This window comes from Cydia strobilella, chromosome 1 (assembly GCF_947568885.1).
Source record: "Cydia strobilella chromosome 1, ilCydStro3.1, whole genome shotgun sequence".
Classification (NCBI taxonomy): Eukaryota; Metazoa; Arthropoda; class Insecta; order Lepidoptera; family Tortricidae; genus Cydia; species Cydia strobilella.
Genome location: NC_086041.1, coordinates 26,557,066 through 26,575,990, shown reverse-complemented (window position 1 = coordinate 26,575,990; position 18,925 = coordinate 26,557,066). Strand labels below are relative to the sequence as shown.

Sequence of the window (18,925 nt, the reverse complement as noted above, 5' to 3'; positions counted from 1 at the left end):
TCTCATCACGTATCGAGTAAATACTACGTTTTACACTGAAGTGGATAGAACTAAAGACTGGAAGGTGGAGAAAAAAATCAAATCGTGCGCCCTGACTTGCGCAGCAGAAAAAAAATACCAAAATTGACGACCGGTCTGGCTCTGGCCTAGTGGGTAGTGACCCTGCCTGTGAAGCCGATGGTCCTGGGTTCGAATCCCGGTAAGGGCATTTATTTGTGTGATGAACACAAATATTTGTCATGGGGTGTTTAGTATGTATATAAGTATGTATTTATCTATATAAATATTTAATTTATCTATTAAATAGCTTTGCTTAGTTTGGGGCTAAGTTAATCTGTGTAAGATGTCCCATAATGTTTATTTATTTATACTTAAATAAAATAGAGAGCGGTCTTCAATATTATGCAAAAATTTCACAAAAGTGCACCTACATACCTAATTCCTCACGATACTTTCGCTCCCGTTTAAGTGTAATCAAATATATAATGGGGCCAATCTTAAAGGGGCCCACTGACTATCAGTCCGCCGGACGATATCGGCCTGTCAGTTAGAACAAAAATTTGACAGTTCCGAACAACTGACAGGCCGATGTCGTCCGGCGGACTGATAGTCAGTGGGCCCCTTTAAGATTGGCTCATATTTATACAGAATCAATTTTGTATATTGAATTATTGATAGAAAAGTAATGTGTTAACTTTGGGTTCATTGTTAAATTAATGGGTAGGATTATGTCCGGATAATTTCAAAACAGTGGAAACACACATCCATAGCTCGCCACATTCTCACAATAGCCAGTATTAAATCCAAGCAATAAATTATTGAGAACCGTTTCAACCACAGAACTGTTCACTTTTCACCACGATACATTTTCAGCCACAAATATAACCATGTGTCTTTAACCTACTAGTTATTGGGTTGATTTTAGAAAATCAATTTTGTATTATAGTGGTAACGGTAAGTTGGATTTCACATAAGGGAGGATAATTTAACACCAATGTCCAATACGTTCTTTAGACAAGACATATTATAATGTGTGAATGCTCGTTATTGGCAAAATCGATATATAAACATGTCATAGTATTGTATAATAACTGGCATGTGTTTGCAATGCATATTATAAGGTTTGAAAGTTTTGGTGTCTTAGAGCAAGATCTCCGTATTTATTCTATCTGGCTCTCTTCAGTTTTATCTAGCTTTCACCTAATACCATTTTAGTAAATAACTTGCTAAGCTAAAGAAGTATTGTAAATGAATATACACCATAGTTATTAATCACATTTAAAATCGGGTCTATCGCGAATTAAAATGTGATTAATATGTGTTCAAAACGTTTTAAATGTTACACCATATAGTTATTATTATCATAGTATCTATAATATTATGAAACATACTCTTCTTTCCATGGCTTGCATTATTCTGAAACTTTGTGGAATGGAGATGGATGAACGTAAATTCGCGGTCTGTTTATAATAAAGAGTCGAATATTATTCGTTTCCAAGAAATCAAATTAATGTAAGATAATCAAACCTCAGCCAATAAAGAATGCAGGTAATTAATGAACTCGCCTGTTAAATTGCTAATATAGAAAGAAGAGCGTAAGTGCCTTTAAAGTCTAGTATATCTATGACGTTTCATCGCAGCGCGGCTTAAGTATTGGCGTATCGTATCTCAGATTGGGTAAGTGTGCCAGTAACAGACTCTTATCTCGCGGCGGCGGCTTGCGATATTATCACTAATTTCCATCATCGTCCGATAATTAAGTGAATACATACATCTTCTGGGCTTTAGGGATCCATAATTTAATATTAAACGTCTATTGAATTATTTTCATAAAGAAAACCGGCCCGCTGCTGCCTTGGCACATACTTGTATTATCTTTACTTAGGGCCACTTGCACCATCCAGGCCATCCACTAGCCCGGGGTTAACCAATTGAACCTGGAGTTACCATGGTTACCAGTACAAAATGACACTGGGTTAACGGTTTAACCGGTTAACCCCGGGTTAGTGGGATGGTGCAAGTGTGCTTAGGTATGTTCAGTAAAAGGAAATAGTAGCTAGAATTTTGTAAAAAACAGCAACAGCTGACACCTATTTTATTTGCCATTACATTTGTATAGTTACCTAATTACTTACATATTTGTTCTCATGATTTCACTGAAAACGAACTTAAGAAAGCTAGATTTAAGTAAACATAGCGACAATTAAAATAGAAGTATGAGTAAGTACAGCTAAGTGTCTGTTACTATTGTTAACAACTTTCCAATTTTCTTTGCAATGAGAACCCAACACATGAAATGGTCGGTTGGTGTTTTGTTGTAGTGTAATGTCTTATCTTCGCAAGTTCGCAACCAAATACGACATTTGTGATAATGATGGTATTTATTTTAACTTTCTAAAGACTTGCATGAAGTGCATTACATTGTATGTTGTATGGTAGCATACAGGTTGCGTGTTCAATTTTAATGTTTTGAGGCCATTGCACTATATGTGATATGAGGTGCTTACGGCCAGTCTCAGCATCAGCACTCGCTTGGACATTTTATACACATTGCTGCCTGGTAATTCACAGATTTGATAGACACCGCGGTTATGCCTTTTTAATTTGCATTAGATTAATTTAATAATAATAGTTAAAAACAGAAAACGTTGTATATTTTCTGCTGCATTTAATAATTTAATAAAAATGCTTGCCGTGAAATCACACACAAAATAAAATGTCATTCGGGAACGAATCTCGAAATCCGCAGTGAAGAGATATTTCTATCAGTCAGGGAATAACATAATACTGTAGAACCGTTCTATAAAAGCGAACGGTTCTCGTAATATTTGGCGATGATAATAACAGTGGTATTTCTGCGGACCGTATCAAATAATATTATCAGAAGCTAGGATGATACTTACACTTCTGTACTTACTCTGTTTTGAACAAATTCCCATTCCCACAGTTGTAAGACAAGCTCGGAAATAATGTGCACGTTGTAAAAAATATATTAAGAAGTTCGTGGTCTTCAGTCGTTATGAATGGTCAATTATGTGGTGTTTGGGTAATATCGGGCTATTTCGCAGTAACTTGTACGAAGCAAAACAAATCATTTACTAAATACTCCGGGGCAAAGACTGCTGCTATATAAATCGTAAGTCAGGCCCCATATGGAGTACAGCTGTCACCTCTCTTACTATCAGGCGGGCCGTATGCTTGTATGCCACCGTGTGGTATAAAAACATATATAGATATATATGTTACTAAGTAAAAAGGCACGAATCGTTATCATAATAACGGCATCGGCAAACAAAATTAGAAAGCGACATCTGTATGCCATTATGAGGAAGGGGACTGTTATATTGACTATTTACCCTATTCATTTAGACTTTTGCACATTTACATAGGTTAATTGTTATTTTAGTGTTCGGTATCAAACTTTTTTATTGGGGCAAAGATCATTTCGGTATTTGTCACAGGCAGTTTTTTTATATAAGGTTGACTAAAATGTATTGGGAATTTACGAAAAGATACTTGTGGCACAAGGGAATTGGTTTAACTTCAAGTAGTTACCAACTAGTCGCGTAGACAAAAATATCATATTGCCCTACTGGGACGTGAAATGTGAACTATCGGGGTAGCGATATAAAGATAAACGGATGCCTTACAAGGTCGTCCTGAAAGCGATAGCTGGAGGGACGGGAGAGCCATGTGTTTGACACCGTCCGACATATTCACAATAGATTTTAACATTTATTTTGGTCCATAAATGACTTCGACACTCCCATTACTTAACGGTTTACTTAACGTCATCGACTAAATGCGGTATTTTTCCTTTTACAAAGCAGGAGTTAAACTAATTCTAAATTTACTTATACCGACCGGGATACGGACCGTGATTAGTTGATTACCTTTTGTATTGTTTTCGAGCTTCCGATATTTCGACGCAGTTACATGCATCTTGTTCACGGGTAATTGAAGACACCCACGCTTACAGACCCTGATGTCTAGTGGAACTAAATAATATGATTTAAAATAATTTGCTATTACATGAAACTTCAACGAATAACTAGTTTAGCTAACTTAGGAGTGAATATGGGATTTTTAAGGGCAAAATTTAAAAAACGAGACCTTTATTGACGTCTATTTTTCCAAAACGCTAAACTAAAATTTATCGTAAAACTTAATAGCACCTATTGTAGTAAATAGTAGTTATACTAATAAAATGCGGATGGTCATTTAAATGTGACAACTGATTGCGACTGTACCCGTGCAAAAACGCCCGATTTTAAGATTATTACTTTATTTCACAAAGCGAAATTTTATTATTTTAGAAAACTGCAAACTTACGTACCAATTCTACCATATATTACTTAGCAATTTTGTGATGGAGTAGATGTTTTCCTTTGCAATATTAAATTATATAAAAATTAAAATAAACATAAGGGAAATCTAATTAGATTTACAATGTCACGGACTAATAAAAAAACATCGTTGAACGCAAGCCCTTTCTGTTCATCGCACCAATTTTATTAATACACAAAAGCTAAGTGACAACAGAAGCTTGTAAAAAAACTACTTAACGTTAATGCCCATCTCTTCACACTTCTGTTTACCGTATACAATTGTACTAATATATCCAATATGGGTCCGGACAGATGTTTGGCAAAACTGTTATTTCTGTCTAAGGGTGCGGGGGTGTAAATTTTACGGTTATTTTCTTAGCAGGGGGTGTCTGTGTGTCAATTAGTAAATACTAACAAACTTTGGGTTCTGAAATGTAAACAGGGGATGCATTGCATAATGCGGTTAGGGGATGATATATTGTTATTTGTTTTTCTATATGCGGCCCATTCTGGAAATGGATTCGTAATTAGTATGTCTGTGTATGTCCAAACCGTGAATTTGCATCGACCCTTTCATGGACAATATGTTTGTTTCTTATGTCACTAAAGCTTTTGAGGTTGCACTTTGTTAACGATGACGGCAAGAGATTTGTACCTAATGGTGTAGGAATCTAAGCTGTATAAATCTACATATGCAATGTGTATGTAGATTTGCAATAGTGCATATATGCTAGAGCTGCCGTTATAAGCTTATTGTTAGGATTTATACTAAAAACTGTAATAGATGTCATATATTAAAGAAAAAGTGACGAAGCCCTCCAGTGGTGAAGGCCGGATTCGAACCGGCGTCTTTAGCTATCGCGGCTAACGCCATGAACCCCTAGGCCACCCCGCCACGGCGGTGCCCGTCCGAATTTCTCGACTATATGCCATCTTAGTAAGACTAGGCGTCTTTGACCAGCTCTAAGGGCAAGCAGTGCGCGCTTGCACCTCCTAAACGAACTCCTTACGGATTTACGTTGTAGCTAGAGAGACTGGTGCTGCCATCTATGAACAAGTTTGAGAACAAATCAAATTATTTTATTAATTTTTTTTTTTAAATAAAATAATTTGATTTGTTCTCAAACTTGTTCAGGATTTATACTGTCGCATTTATATTTATATTGCAATTATATTGTCGCATTCAATAACTAAAAAGGAATTTAACAAATAAAAAACCTAACCTAACATTCAATAAATAAATAAACCTAATAAACAAAAGAAAAGTATCGAAACAGTTACAGAGCTAAAGGTCAATCGGTAAACATTTCACGAGACAATGTGACGCGTGACGAACGTGACAACTCGTCAGTAAAGTAACTGGATTGTGAGAATCGTGATGGTGACAGCTAGATGTGTAGGGTGACAAGGTTTTAAATTTTGGTTAATGAGGTAAGTACCAAATTAATACAGCCTGTTTTATAATATTATCCACAAAATGTTATTACTCGACGGAGCTAATGGTTTTCCCGATAATTTATCCGTAGCTTTATACTCGTACTTATTAAGGCAATATGTTATATATACCTCTAAGGGAGAGGAATATATTATAACATATTTACTGACTCAATTAAAGATCTTATCTACGTCTCCCTCACAGTATGTAATAAAAGGATTTCATTTATTTTATTTAACCTTCCAGACAATTCAGAGGCGCGTTACCAAAGCCTATTCATCTCGGCCTCCAAGCCTCTGCAGCGAGAGAAACGACGCTCGGCATATTAGAACACCTCGCAAACTATACATCAAAATGACAGATGGGCTTGGTCGAGCTCCTGGTTTAGATTTAGAATTTAAAGGTGCTCGAATTTAATTTGAGTATGAAGAGATTTTGAATTTTCTTGTTGCATTCATGCATTGCGATATTATGTGTAAGGTTAAAAACGAATCTGTAGATAGTATTGTTAAACACTGATAAAAAAACACTGAGCTAGAGTGGTTGTATTTCTCCAGATACAGCTGACAATAAGAAATACAGTAAATGATTTTTTGACAAAATTAATTATTTCTAGGTAAGACCGCAGCTACGTAAATGAATTCTTGAATGTTTAACACATATACATATTTAACTACATCTATATATGTACTTAGAACTAAAGGAAAGTAAAATCCGATATTATTATTTTTAGGTCTGTAACATACTTAGTGGAACACTTGCTTGCCACCCTACTTAACAGGTGTTCAATGTTTACCTTCGACAACAAAATTACTATGTTTTTCAGTCGTTAAATCTTCTACATTATTATTATGAACCCTAATACTACAGCTCAAGAAACTACTTCTAATAAGCCAAGCTCCCTCGCTTCATATCCCCATGGCGTAAAGCTGAGAAGAGCATGCTTACATTGTTTTCGCGGGTATACTATTGTGTTATATTTACTCATGTTATTGTGTACCTATGGAAAAACTTATTATGGCGGCTACAAAAAAATGTATAGGAATTGACGTAAACTAAATACTAACCGCATTCAAATCGATTCATGCGTTTTTAGCAGCTACACAGGTTAAACTTTATTTCAGGGCAATTATTATAGGTACTGATCTTTTGAGGTGGCAGTTACACTGGTAGTGTTTTCAAGACATGTTTTTAGTAGATGACTGCAAACTTGTACCTAGAGACATTTTTAGGTTCCCTGTTGCGTAAGTACCATGCCCTAAAATTTAAACAGCAATACTTAGCTATAATATTTATAATGTTTTTGAAGTGCTGGTGCTGGTGGTCGTAGTGCTGGGTGGCCTGGCGGTAAGAGCCCCGGCTCGTACCAATGAGTTTTTCGGAACTTATGTACGAAATATCATTTGATATTTACCAGTCGCTTTTCGGTGAAGGAAAATATCGTGAGGAAACTGGACTAATCCTAATAAGACCTAGTTCCCCCTCTGGGTTGGAAGGTAGATGGCAGTCGCTTTCGTAAAAACTGGTGCCTACGTTAATTGAGCCGTGGCAAAATGCCGGGATAACACGAGGAAGATTACGGCGGCGGCGTCTGTTACACAGACGCTCCGTTATGTACCGTACTAAAAGGTTTTTTCTGATTTGCTAATAAACGAAAATAAGTCTTTCTTTCATTGGAACATACTTAAAGAAAAATTGTCTTTCTTTATACACATTATTATGTTACTATAAAAACAAAATGTGAATATGAAGTCTGTAGGTAAGTGAAATATTTGTAGGATCGAATCGTCGCTTTGCATAACATTGACTATTGACTGCACAAGTTTTAGATTTCAATTCATGTTTGTAACTTCTCAGACAGATCAAAAGGCAATAAAAGTGGTTGTCGGATATTGATTTTGAAATTTATTTCGAAAAACAGTATTTTTATTATTCAAGACTGTGCAATTGTGCATGTGTGCATGATGTGTGCATATTTAGGAATTAAACGAACTTACCTGTAAGTGAAGTTCGATTCTAATTATATTAGCTGCACTAACTTCGAAATGATGTATAATAACTTGTAGTAGGCGCTATCAGCGTGCCTTTGATCATGACTTTTGGAGAGAGAGAGAGAGAGAGAGAGAGAGTACAAATAAAAATAAAAATCAACGAGAATTCACACTTTTTATCGGATTTCCGAACGCACTCCTACTTTCGACAAACAGTATTTTTATTATTCAAGACTGTGCAATTGTGCATGTGTGCATGATGTGTGCATATCTAGTTATAGTCGATCCTTTTGGAAAGTATACGAAATCTATCTATCGTATTTACTTAATTTAATAAGTTATGGTAGCTACTTAAATAGGTACACTTTATGTAAAAAACAGCAAAAAAATCACGTTTGTTGTATGGGAGCCCCATTTAAATGTTTATATTATTCTGTTTTTAGTATTTAGAATAGAATAGAATGTCTTTATTTTGCTTAAAAATGTGGTACAAGAGATGTTATAAAAAATATATCGTGGTCACACACATTCCACCAGAAACAGGCATGCAAAAAAAAAAAATTAAATTTGTTGTTATAGCGGCAACAGAAATACATCATCTGTGAAAATTTCAACTGTCTAGCTATCACGGTTCATGAGATACAGCCTGGTGACAGACGGACAGACGGACAGCGGAGTCTTAGTAATAGGGTCCCGTTTTTACCCTTTGGCTACGGAACCCTAAATAAAGTACCTTAAAAAAATTATTTCCGTAATTTAATCCATTCTAACACATAAGTACCTACGCCATTAATCAAACTAACATAATTCTATTCTTATCAAATGCATGATGTAAATTATGTTTCAAGTTAGGTACTTTTGTGAAAGTCCCAAATTATTAAAAGCCATAACTCTTTTCTTGAAGGTTAAATCAGTTTTCGTGGCAATCAGTCAACGTGGAATAAAAAAATAGCGATTTTGCACCGCGGGCCGCCATAAATAAAACGGAGGCGGCAAAACTTTTCGCCTTCTCGTGAGCATGCGGCGGCCTTATTCTGGGATCTTAACGTCTAAAAATATCATTCTGGTAAAGCTGCTAAACGGATCTACTTCTTGTAATATAATAGGACTCTATTCATCTACACTAATATAGCTTTACAGATATCATTAGCCGTTATAATTTATATAAGTACATTGAGCATCGTTAGCACTACTTATAAAATATTCACAAGTGTTCCCTGATAGAAAAACTATTGCATGTGCATTAAGTAGGTACCTAATGCGTAATATGTGTAATATGCGTAGTATGCGTAGAAGAGTAATAAATTTTAACATTGTATGATTAAATGAAGGTTGGTGATACAGTACCGATCAAAAGTTTTTAAGTCCACCCTTTGTTTTCGGTACAAATGAGTACTTTTGTGCGATAATTTTTTGTAGTTCGGATGTCGAAATTTGTTTCCAATTGATCCGTTATTGTTTCCAGAGATGTGTTTGATTAATCTCGTTTACGATCAAAATGATGGCATTTTCTTAACATTTACTCGTGCGTCTCCTCGATTGCGCGAATACATAATACATAAAATGACATCAACAACATCATTTTGATACCAAAATGTAAGTTAAAATTCGTCTCAAAGTAGTTTCACAATCGCTGCGCGATTTAATTAGAGCTCAGAATCCGGAATAAGAACTTCGGGTACTTACAATTTGTCCGGACGCGGACGTTCGGGCGCTCTCCGCGGGAAATGAGCGTATTTGTCTTACCTGCGAAGGGTGCGGTGCCACTGTTGAGGAAAAACAGTAATTATGGAGGAAATAGCAATACACACTTTGTAAAAAAATCATAGCTGTGAATTTGCTACGATTCATGTAATTTACCATGCAACCAAAATCCGAAAAATTAGGTGTCCTGGGTCTGGTGGCCTAGCTCCTAGCTAAAATGGCAATCGTTGATAAAAAAAATCCAATCGAAACTTAAATAATGTGTGGAATTAGTGACGTTACTTTTCGTAGCAGCTGGCATTCCGATACATTATTACTTTTCGTTTAAAGGGGCCCACTGACTATCAGTCCGCCGGAAGATATCGGCCTGTCAGTTGTTCGAACTGTCAAATTTTTGTTCTAACTGACAGGCCGATATCGTCCGGCGGACTGATATTCAGTGGGCCCCTTAACAGGTTGGCTTATATTCCGTTTATTAAATAAAAGTCATATTCAGTTAAATGAATACTATAATTATTATATATTTTTTTATATATTATTATATTAAACATATGTTTTATTTAAAACGTTGACCAAAGCGAAAATATAATGTAAATATACACTCATGTAGGCGATCAGTTGAGAAGGAGGCGGGCTCAACTGGACTTAGCTGGGAAGAGCTGGAAGTCGCCGCTTAAGATCGCGACAAATGGAAAATTCTTCTGAGAGCCCTATGTCCCTAATGAGGAATAACAGGATTACATCATCATCATGGACAAATTTAGAGGAACGCAAAAAAAGTATAATCACTAGTTTTAAGATTACTTTAGGTAATCCAGTAATAAAACCTTTTCTTTTTATATATGGAAAATATTCAAGAACCAAAAATTCTTTGAGATATACTTATTAAGGGGATCCCATGCCCCAATGACCTTCGATTTGAATCCCTTAGTTTTCTAATGCTTTTTGTAGCTTATCATATTAACAGCAACGGATTTTAGCAATATAGTGTCCCATATTTACTTCAAAGTTCATTGTTTTCGAAATATTTGGCATCAAAGTTGAACAATTTTAGGCCAAAAAACTGGTTTTCTGGCCATAACTTTTGTGTTAATTAGTTTAAAATTAAAACCTGAGACAAATTTTTAGAGACGTCTAAGACGAACCCAAATATGTAGATTTCGTATAAGTAAGATCTTTCACAGCAATCGTGATACGTAAAAAGTGTTTTTTAGACAATGTTTAAAACAATCATAAATAAATAAGTATTCATTTTTTTTCACATACCGGTAGACAAAAATGGAGATAAAAGATTGAAGAACCGATAGCCGCTTGTCTTATAATTCTCTATGTAGTGCAAAAGTAGGAGATACGATTCAAAACTTGTCAAAAATCGATGAAAACCTCAGGTAGCCCCTTAAATTACTTTTTATTAAACACTCCGGTTGTATAGAGGTACCTTTATATAACAATACGATAAGCGATTACTAAAATATGACAAGTAATTAATAGATGGTAAGTACCTACAGCAAACAAAAATACTTGATATCAATCACACAAAACTACGAACACTAAGCTGAACCGAAAATTGTAATTGTAATCTCGCTCGAACTGAGGCTAAACAATTTAGCCAAGAGCTATACATTCATAAATTCACTTACCAACGGTTATGAATGTTAATAATTAAACGTCGGCTAAGGCACCTGGATAACTTTTAAACCGCACTGTTCCACTGGCTCAGTGCGGTACAAAGAACTTTAGCACTCCACTAAATAAACTTAATTTATTTTAACCTCATAGAGGTGCAACACAAATATAACAAAGTTCCTTTGAGTTCATGAAAGTTGAGTAAGTAAATAGTAATTTAGCTTAATTTGTATTCAAAATTTATATTTCATTACTTTACTTACTATGTCCCTAATGAGGGATAACAGGATTACATCATCATCATGGACAAATTTAGAGGAACGCAAAAAAATATAAATATAAACTTAATTTATTTTAACCTCATAGAGGTGCAACACGAATATAACAAAGTTCCTTTGAGTTCATGAAAGTTGAGTAAGTAAATAGTAATTTAGCTTAATTTGTATTCAAAATTTATATTTCATTACTTTTAGGCTAGGTTCACACGCCGTTAATTTTTCTCGTATACCGTTACTTAATACTTATTTTCTACTCATCCTCAAAGGTTGACTGGAAGAGATCCAATATAAGGATAAGTTCGCCTTTGTTGTATTTAAATCTCTTTGTAACTGTGTTTCTCGTATTTGTTTTTCTATGTACAATAAAGAATATACATACATACATACATTAGCTTAAATACATAACCTCTTCAGCTTACGGATGCGTGGCCAAACAAAATAGTCCATCAGTATAAAATCTGGTACAAATTTTATTGCCTTAACCCATTTAGCAGGTGGCTTTTTGATACCTACGGTCCGTTTGGATATATGATACCTATGTAGTATTTGTATTAAACATCTTTTTTTTCAAAAACTCGCCTTGTATTTGGGCGTGATAAAAAAAAATTACACATCAAAAAATACGTCTTGAATAAAACCTGCAGCCTGCAGCTAAACTCATGAAAACAAACCGTATAACCATACACAGGTAAATAATACGCAAAACCATACGCATTTAAGACACAAATATCTATTGTGAAAATATCGAAAAAAGGGATATTTTTAGGGTTCCGTACCCAAAGGGTAAAAACGGGACCGTATTACTAAGACTCCGCTGTCCGTCTGTCCGTCTGGCCGTCTGTCCGTATGTCCGTCTGTCCGTCTGTCTGTCTGTCTGTCACCAGGCTGTATCTCATGAACCATGATAGCTAGACAGTTGAAATTTTCACAGATGACGTATTTCTGTTGCCGCTATAACAACAACAAATACTAAAAAGTACGGAACCCTCAGTGGGCCAGTCCGACTCGCACTTGTTTATTGATTGTGTGCACATATTCATGTATGGAGTCCTGGTACTCTCAAATAAAAATATTGTATTGTACTGTATTAGGAATAATTAATTGGCGCCATATTATAATACCTTTTAAAACTCTGAAGACGACGGCAGAGGCCGTCTGAGCTAACTTTGTACTGACTTATAAAAAACAAAGTGAAGCAGTGTCAATGTATACGTCATATTTTCATAAAAAATTGATATTAATGATGACATTTCCACACCGTCATTGCAAATGCCATGCAGTTAACTGGGTCCGACTATATGTACCTCACAGTAGTAGCAGTAGTAGTAATTTATCTTTTTGTTTCAGATCTACACCGAAATTGGTAGGCTCAGACGCGTCGTATAGGCTGAGTTACTATGAAATCGAGGCAATTAACGCTGTAAGTACATCCAGCTATAGGTAGTTACTGTATAAAGGTTTTCACGGCAAATGAAAATTTCACTAGCAAGCTTCGAATTAACAAACGATACGAATTAATACATTATTATTACATTAGTACAGTCAGCATCGCATAGATTGCAATACAATTTTAGTACTAAAACAACTCTATAATTCACGTCCGTTTTTGGGTCACAAACTTACGTATGTGTACCAAATTTCAACTTTATTGGTCCAGTAGTTTCAGAGAGAATAGGCTGTGACAGACGGACAGACAGACAGACGCACAATAGGATTATAAGGGTTCCGTTTTTTCCTTTTGAGGTACGGAACCCTAAAAACATGAAAAAAATTATAAACTTGTAAAATAAATATGTATTTAACATAGTGTTTGAACATTTATATAAACACGAGTCATGCTGCATTAAGCGTTTGCATTTTAAGGCTGCGTTTCCACCAGAGATAAGCGAGGATGCGTATTGAGAGATGTGTTTGTTAAGAACCAATAGAATCACTACACGATGAGCGAGGAAAACAAATGAACAGGAAAACAGTTCATAGCAGAAGGTAGGTAACTACATACTGACATAGACAGACTTGTTGACATCAAAACCAAATTAAAATAATGAAAAGGGCGACCTAAGCACTATCCCTTTTTGGACCTACATTACTTATTCTAACCACCGTATTTATTATGTCACACGTTAGGCATTTACATAGATTTAAATTAGATACAACAGAGTAGGTGTAAAAATATAAGTAGTTAGATTTAAATTTAGGGGGACCTAAATTTATGAGCTGAGGTACATAAACCCCATGAGGAGGATATGTTAGTACCTAGTCTGTTTATGTCTTCGAAGTTTTATACGTTTTTGAGCTTTGTTCTGATAAATGGAATAAGGTAATTCATTTGATTTGGTTCCTCAACACTTTAATAAAAAAAATGTCTGAGTCTCAAATTCTTTTTACCCAACTTGGGAGTGAAATCAGTTATAACTCCCTGTATGCCGTCGCGAAATGATACTCGTACCCTTCACTTAAAAACTTTAATGTTTTAATGAGTCTTCAAAACATTAATGTTTTGCTACTGCATAGTACATATTTAGAAAATGAGTCGGACTCGCGCACAAAGAGTTTCGTACTATTACGCAAAAAACGGCAAAAAATCACTTACATATTTATTTTATTCTGTTTTTAGTATTTATTGTTATAGCGGTAACAGAAATATATCATCTGTGAAAATGTGGTGACAGACAGACAGGCAGAAGGACAGACAGACATACGGACAGTGGAGTTTTAGTAATAAGGTCCCGTTTTTACTCTTTGGGCACGGAACCCTTAAAACGACAGGGGTATATAGGTAGGTACCTACTGCATTATAAACTGTACATATAATTCCAATATTTTAGTGCTAAACCCGCTAACATGTTTATATGAAGCCATTATGATAATGGGTATATTGCGAGGCACCCATTCAACTGAGGTCGTCCGATTAGAGACATTACCATAATCTAGCTCAGTCTCCCGCGGCGATGGCGAAGGTGCTTGTTATATCAAACATAAAACAACAGCAGACCCATACACCCGCTACCCACTAGCACTACCATGTAATGAGCAACCAAGTACAGTTCAATTCTTTTAAATACCTAGTTTCAATGGTAATTCGTTGAACAAATAACCTCGTTCTCTAATACAATATCGTTGCGCTTCTATATACCCTTTATCAAAGCTAATAGCGTCTAATTTTCTGTCAAATAACATGCACATTTGGTATTAATTTGCGCCTTCATAATTGTCAATAGGTAGTTGGGTACATGTGGGTGTAAGTTTCAAAGTAACTCGTACTTAGTAGATAAACTTGTAAAAATAGTCGCCCACGTCCCATCGCTCTTGATTTGGATGGACACTTCAGGATGTTGTGTCCCCTACATTATGTTGGCAATGTTGGCATTATTTCGAGGACTTATACTTAGCTATCTACACTCTGCAATGCTGATGTAAGCAACCAATTTTATGAAATTCATCTACTTATATAGAGCTAGAGATTGCTTGAGTTTAATTTATAGTAGGTACAGCCAAGGTATTATGCAGACACGAATAAAGTGCCAAAAACGTGTAGACTACCTTAATGTACAGGCAATAAGATCATGCATACAAATAAAACTATGAAAACGGATTATATCGCGTATATTGAATTTATAATACATCCCGACGTTTCGAACTCTTTACAGCGTTCGTGGTCAACGGGTGACTCCCGTCCCGTCACCCGTTGACCACGAACGCTGTAAAGAGTTCGAAACGTCGGGATGTATTATAAATTCAATATACGCGATATAATCCGTTTTCATAGTTTTATTTCATGAGTAACTATCGCGGTAACCGAAGACAATATCATGCATACAATTTTTTTTGGAATTTAGTCCGCGGTGATATTTAATACCTTGACTGTACAACAAAAGAAATTCTACTGGTTAACGAAGTCATTTCTAAAGTTAAGATAATATTCTGATATTACGAGTATACCTGGTAAGTCAAATATCAGTTAAGGCAGACCGGTAACATGGCACTAGTGCATAACGACTTAGTGCCAGATTGTAACACATTCACTGCCAACGACCCGCTAGAGGGGTTCTCTATTTGTAGGCGCTTTTCGGTACAAAGGGGAAAAAGCACGACATCGGCTACACGCGTAGCGCGTAGCTCGCGCTGCAGTGAATGTGTTAAGACCACCACCAAGTATGTGTCTACGCATTATACAGCAAATGTTTGTAGGAATTACCTTAGAAAATGTAACTTTTATTTATTTAATTAGGTTAATATTTTTACAGTACATATGGCGCTACTTTACGGCACTAGTGCGATAATTAACACATTACGAAATATTTCGAAAATTTAAATTGCCATATTATGTACTGTAAAACGTACGATGCATGTGCGAATAGGTAATTCGCAACTTGTGTCGATTTAAAACACTCCTTTTGGTTTTGTTTTAATTTATCGCCACTCGTTACAAATTTCCTGTTTTTCGCACTCGTATCGTAATGTACTACGTATTATGGTAGTATTTAGCTAACTTTACAGACCTATAGAAATCAAATGTTTTGCCTTCTGTTGATTTGTATCTTTTGTACAAGAAAAGATATTTAGAATAAAATGCAAATACTGGCAGCTAGCTTACAGCAGAGATAGAAGTGCCAATTCACGTTGCAGGGGTTGTTATCGATTGTAACGTTTTTTCCCAAATGTTATTTAACAATCAGTGCACTATCTTAAATATATATAGGTACATATAACATTCAAAATCTTATTTAACATAGTTAAAGCCCATTAATTATACAAATAATAAGATACATATACGAAGATAATTAAAAAAAACGTTTATAAGAAACCAAGACTAAACTGAATGTTTTCCCTTGAAATAACAGAATATTTGAAAACGAACTTACACAGTTCGACCTAGATTCTAGACTAATAAAGAGTGCAGCTAAGGCTTATAATAATAGACAAGTACTTACACTTATAATAAATCAAAATAAACGTTTAAAATGTCTTAAATGTCTTATAAATATTAACATAATTTAATTCAGACCATTTCCGTTTAGGGCATACCTTTATTAGGGACTAACCTTTATTAAGGACAATACCGGGAGCAAAAGGGACAGGCCCGAGTCCGAGTACACTGCCCTGAGGCACTTCCTTTAATTGTATAACAATAGAAGTTAATGCCGTAAATGTAGAACAATATTAACTTACAATTGTAATTATGGTCTTAAGAAAACAATCTGTATAAACCTAGTTAGATATAAGAAAAACAATGGACGAGACTTGTCACCTTCTCTGTGTTGACCTTATAATCATAACAGGTTAGCTTATTTTAAAACTATTTAACAGTAAGTACGTATTACGCATTGCTGTTACTACTAACTAATTGGGGCTCAAATAGTTAAAACCAAAATGCTACCAAATTGTCAATATTTGTCTAGTCCACCTAGTCAGTTGTATGTCAATCTACAATAAGAATCAAATTAACTGTCCTAAAAAAAACAATTTATTTGAGAGTAGGTAAAACTATATGGATTCATTTTAAGGAAAGGAATTTTCTATTGGTTGCGGTTACGTTAGCAAGCTCTTATCAAATTTCTTTTTTATTACTGAACTAACATAGTTAACTAAACTGCATTTAACATTTATAGATTAGGCCTTGACTGTTCAGGCTTTGTCTGTAAAGCTAAAGTTACTAGTTAGATACTACAATAAATTTCTAAATGAGCGAGGGTTCTAATCACATTCTGTCACTAGCAAATTGTGAATATCTGTCAAATGCCCCATTTTCGCTACATTAGCTCTCAATGGGGTCTAATGAGATAATGGAGGGGAAAGGTAAACTTGTACTGGACTAGTATTCCTATTGGCTACGCAAGTGCGGGCCGTTCAAGTTCTCGGCCAAACTAGTATGAGATGACGTGACCTGGACATCTGTATCAACTTTAGGTTTTTTGAGAGTGCGCTTATTATACGAGCATAGGTACCTAGAGTCTATCTAAGCTAACTGTGCACAGCCTGAAATATAATAAAGATACTAAGAAAGAGAGGTAGGCAGCGGTGGCATACCTAGAATACTCTAGGTATGCCACTGCTCTCTACCTCTCTTAGGCATACGTCTAAGCTAACTGTGCACAGGCTGTAATATAGGTATATTTCCGCTGAGCCCTCGCCCTCGACTCGCTCTGATTCGTAAGTGTTTGGAATTACAACCCTGGACGGTTTGTCGTCAAAATTTTGGCCGCTTTAGGAACATTTGCAAGTTTTGCTACTGTCTTGCGAGACAGGGGAATATGTTCCGGGTTATTATTATTATATTATGGGCATATATTATGGGCACTTAATTGATACTAACATGCTCATAACGCACGTAACGAACGTAAGTTCATGACTTTTTTTCATATATTATATCTAAGCATATTGTTGTAGTATCGCGATAGAAAACATTCGTCCACTCCAAGAGTACATTACGAGTATCCACTGATGTCCACGATCCTCAGAAAGATTAAAGCGTCATCAAAAGTATTCACAATACGATTCATAATATTATAAAATATATAAACATTAAAAAAAATACAGTGCGGAACCCTAGTGCGGGAATAAGCACTTTCCGTGCATATGTCGAAAATTTTAAGGGCCATATAGGTATGTACTGCAAAACGTTGTACATACAATACACGTGCGAATAGGTAATTTGCAACTAGTGTCGATTTAAAACGCTCCCTTCGGTCATGTTTTAATTTATCACCACTTGTTACCAATACAGTGCGGAACACTAGTGCGGGAATAAGCACTTTCCGTGCATATGTCGAAAATTTTAAGGGCCATATAGGCATGAACTGCAAAACATTGTACATACACGTGCGAATAGGTAATTTGCAACTAGTGTCGATTTAAAACGCTCCCTTCTGTCATGTTTTAATTTACGATACTTTCCGATCGTAAATAACTATTTCCATTTTTATTTTCAAGTTTCAACACTGAACTTCAGCATCATAGGTACATCATTTTAGCAAAGTGCTTCTAGAATATCTCATTTTAGATAAGTTATCGTTTTCATTATCCCCCACCTTAAGCCGGCGCCACACTACCCCCGCGGCCATTTGCTGAATCACCGCAGCTTAATAGGGTGTGAACTTATTTATCTGAGTTCGGGTGACTCCATTTAGGGGTTGTCACGATCTCATGATCATAGCACAGACTAGTGTCTTTATTAAATTAGTATCAAATCTGAGTAAACTGTTTAATTGTTCATCCAAAAATTACATTCAACTTTACTAAGCAACGTGTTACAATAATTTCCGTTTGTGTGAGAATTATGAATGCACCTATTCTTTTTGAATTTCGCGCCTATTTTGTGATTTTTTCTAATAACGAAAATGGTCAGACTATAACTATCGTACATTTGAACGTAAATAGCTTGAATGTGATCGTTAATAGGTTATTGTATTTGGGAGTAGGTACATAATGTATAAATGAGTTTGGCCATTGATATAAAAACGGACAAGGTTCGAGGTTTGCTAGTTTGGGATTTCTGTTTTTCCTTTTGCCACTAAAAGCGACCATGAGATTAAACGCAACCTACACTAATTATTAATTAAT

At 35.5% G+C, this 18,925-nt stretch overlaps 1 protein-coding gene across 3 annotated transcripts in view; it reads left to right on the top strand.

Annotated features, from left to right (window-relative positions):
* Positions 1-18,925, top strand: part of LOC134742282 (kinesin-like protein CG14535) — a 326,650-nt gene that overhangs the window by 44,346 nt on the left and 263,379 nt on the right. For all 3 annotated transcript variants that reach the window (XM_063675350.1, XM_063675336.1, XM_063675342.1), the window contains one exon: positions 12,710-12,782. In XM_063675350.1, the coding sequence (XP_063531420.1) occupies positions 12,710-12,782 (73 nt within the window). The remainder of the gene's footprint in view (positions 1-12,709; positions 12,783-18,925) is intronic.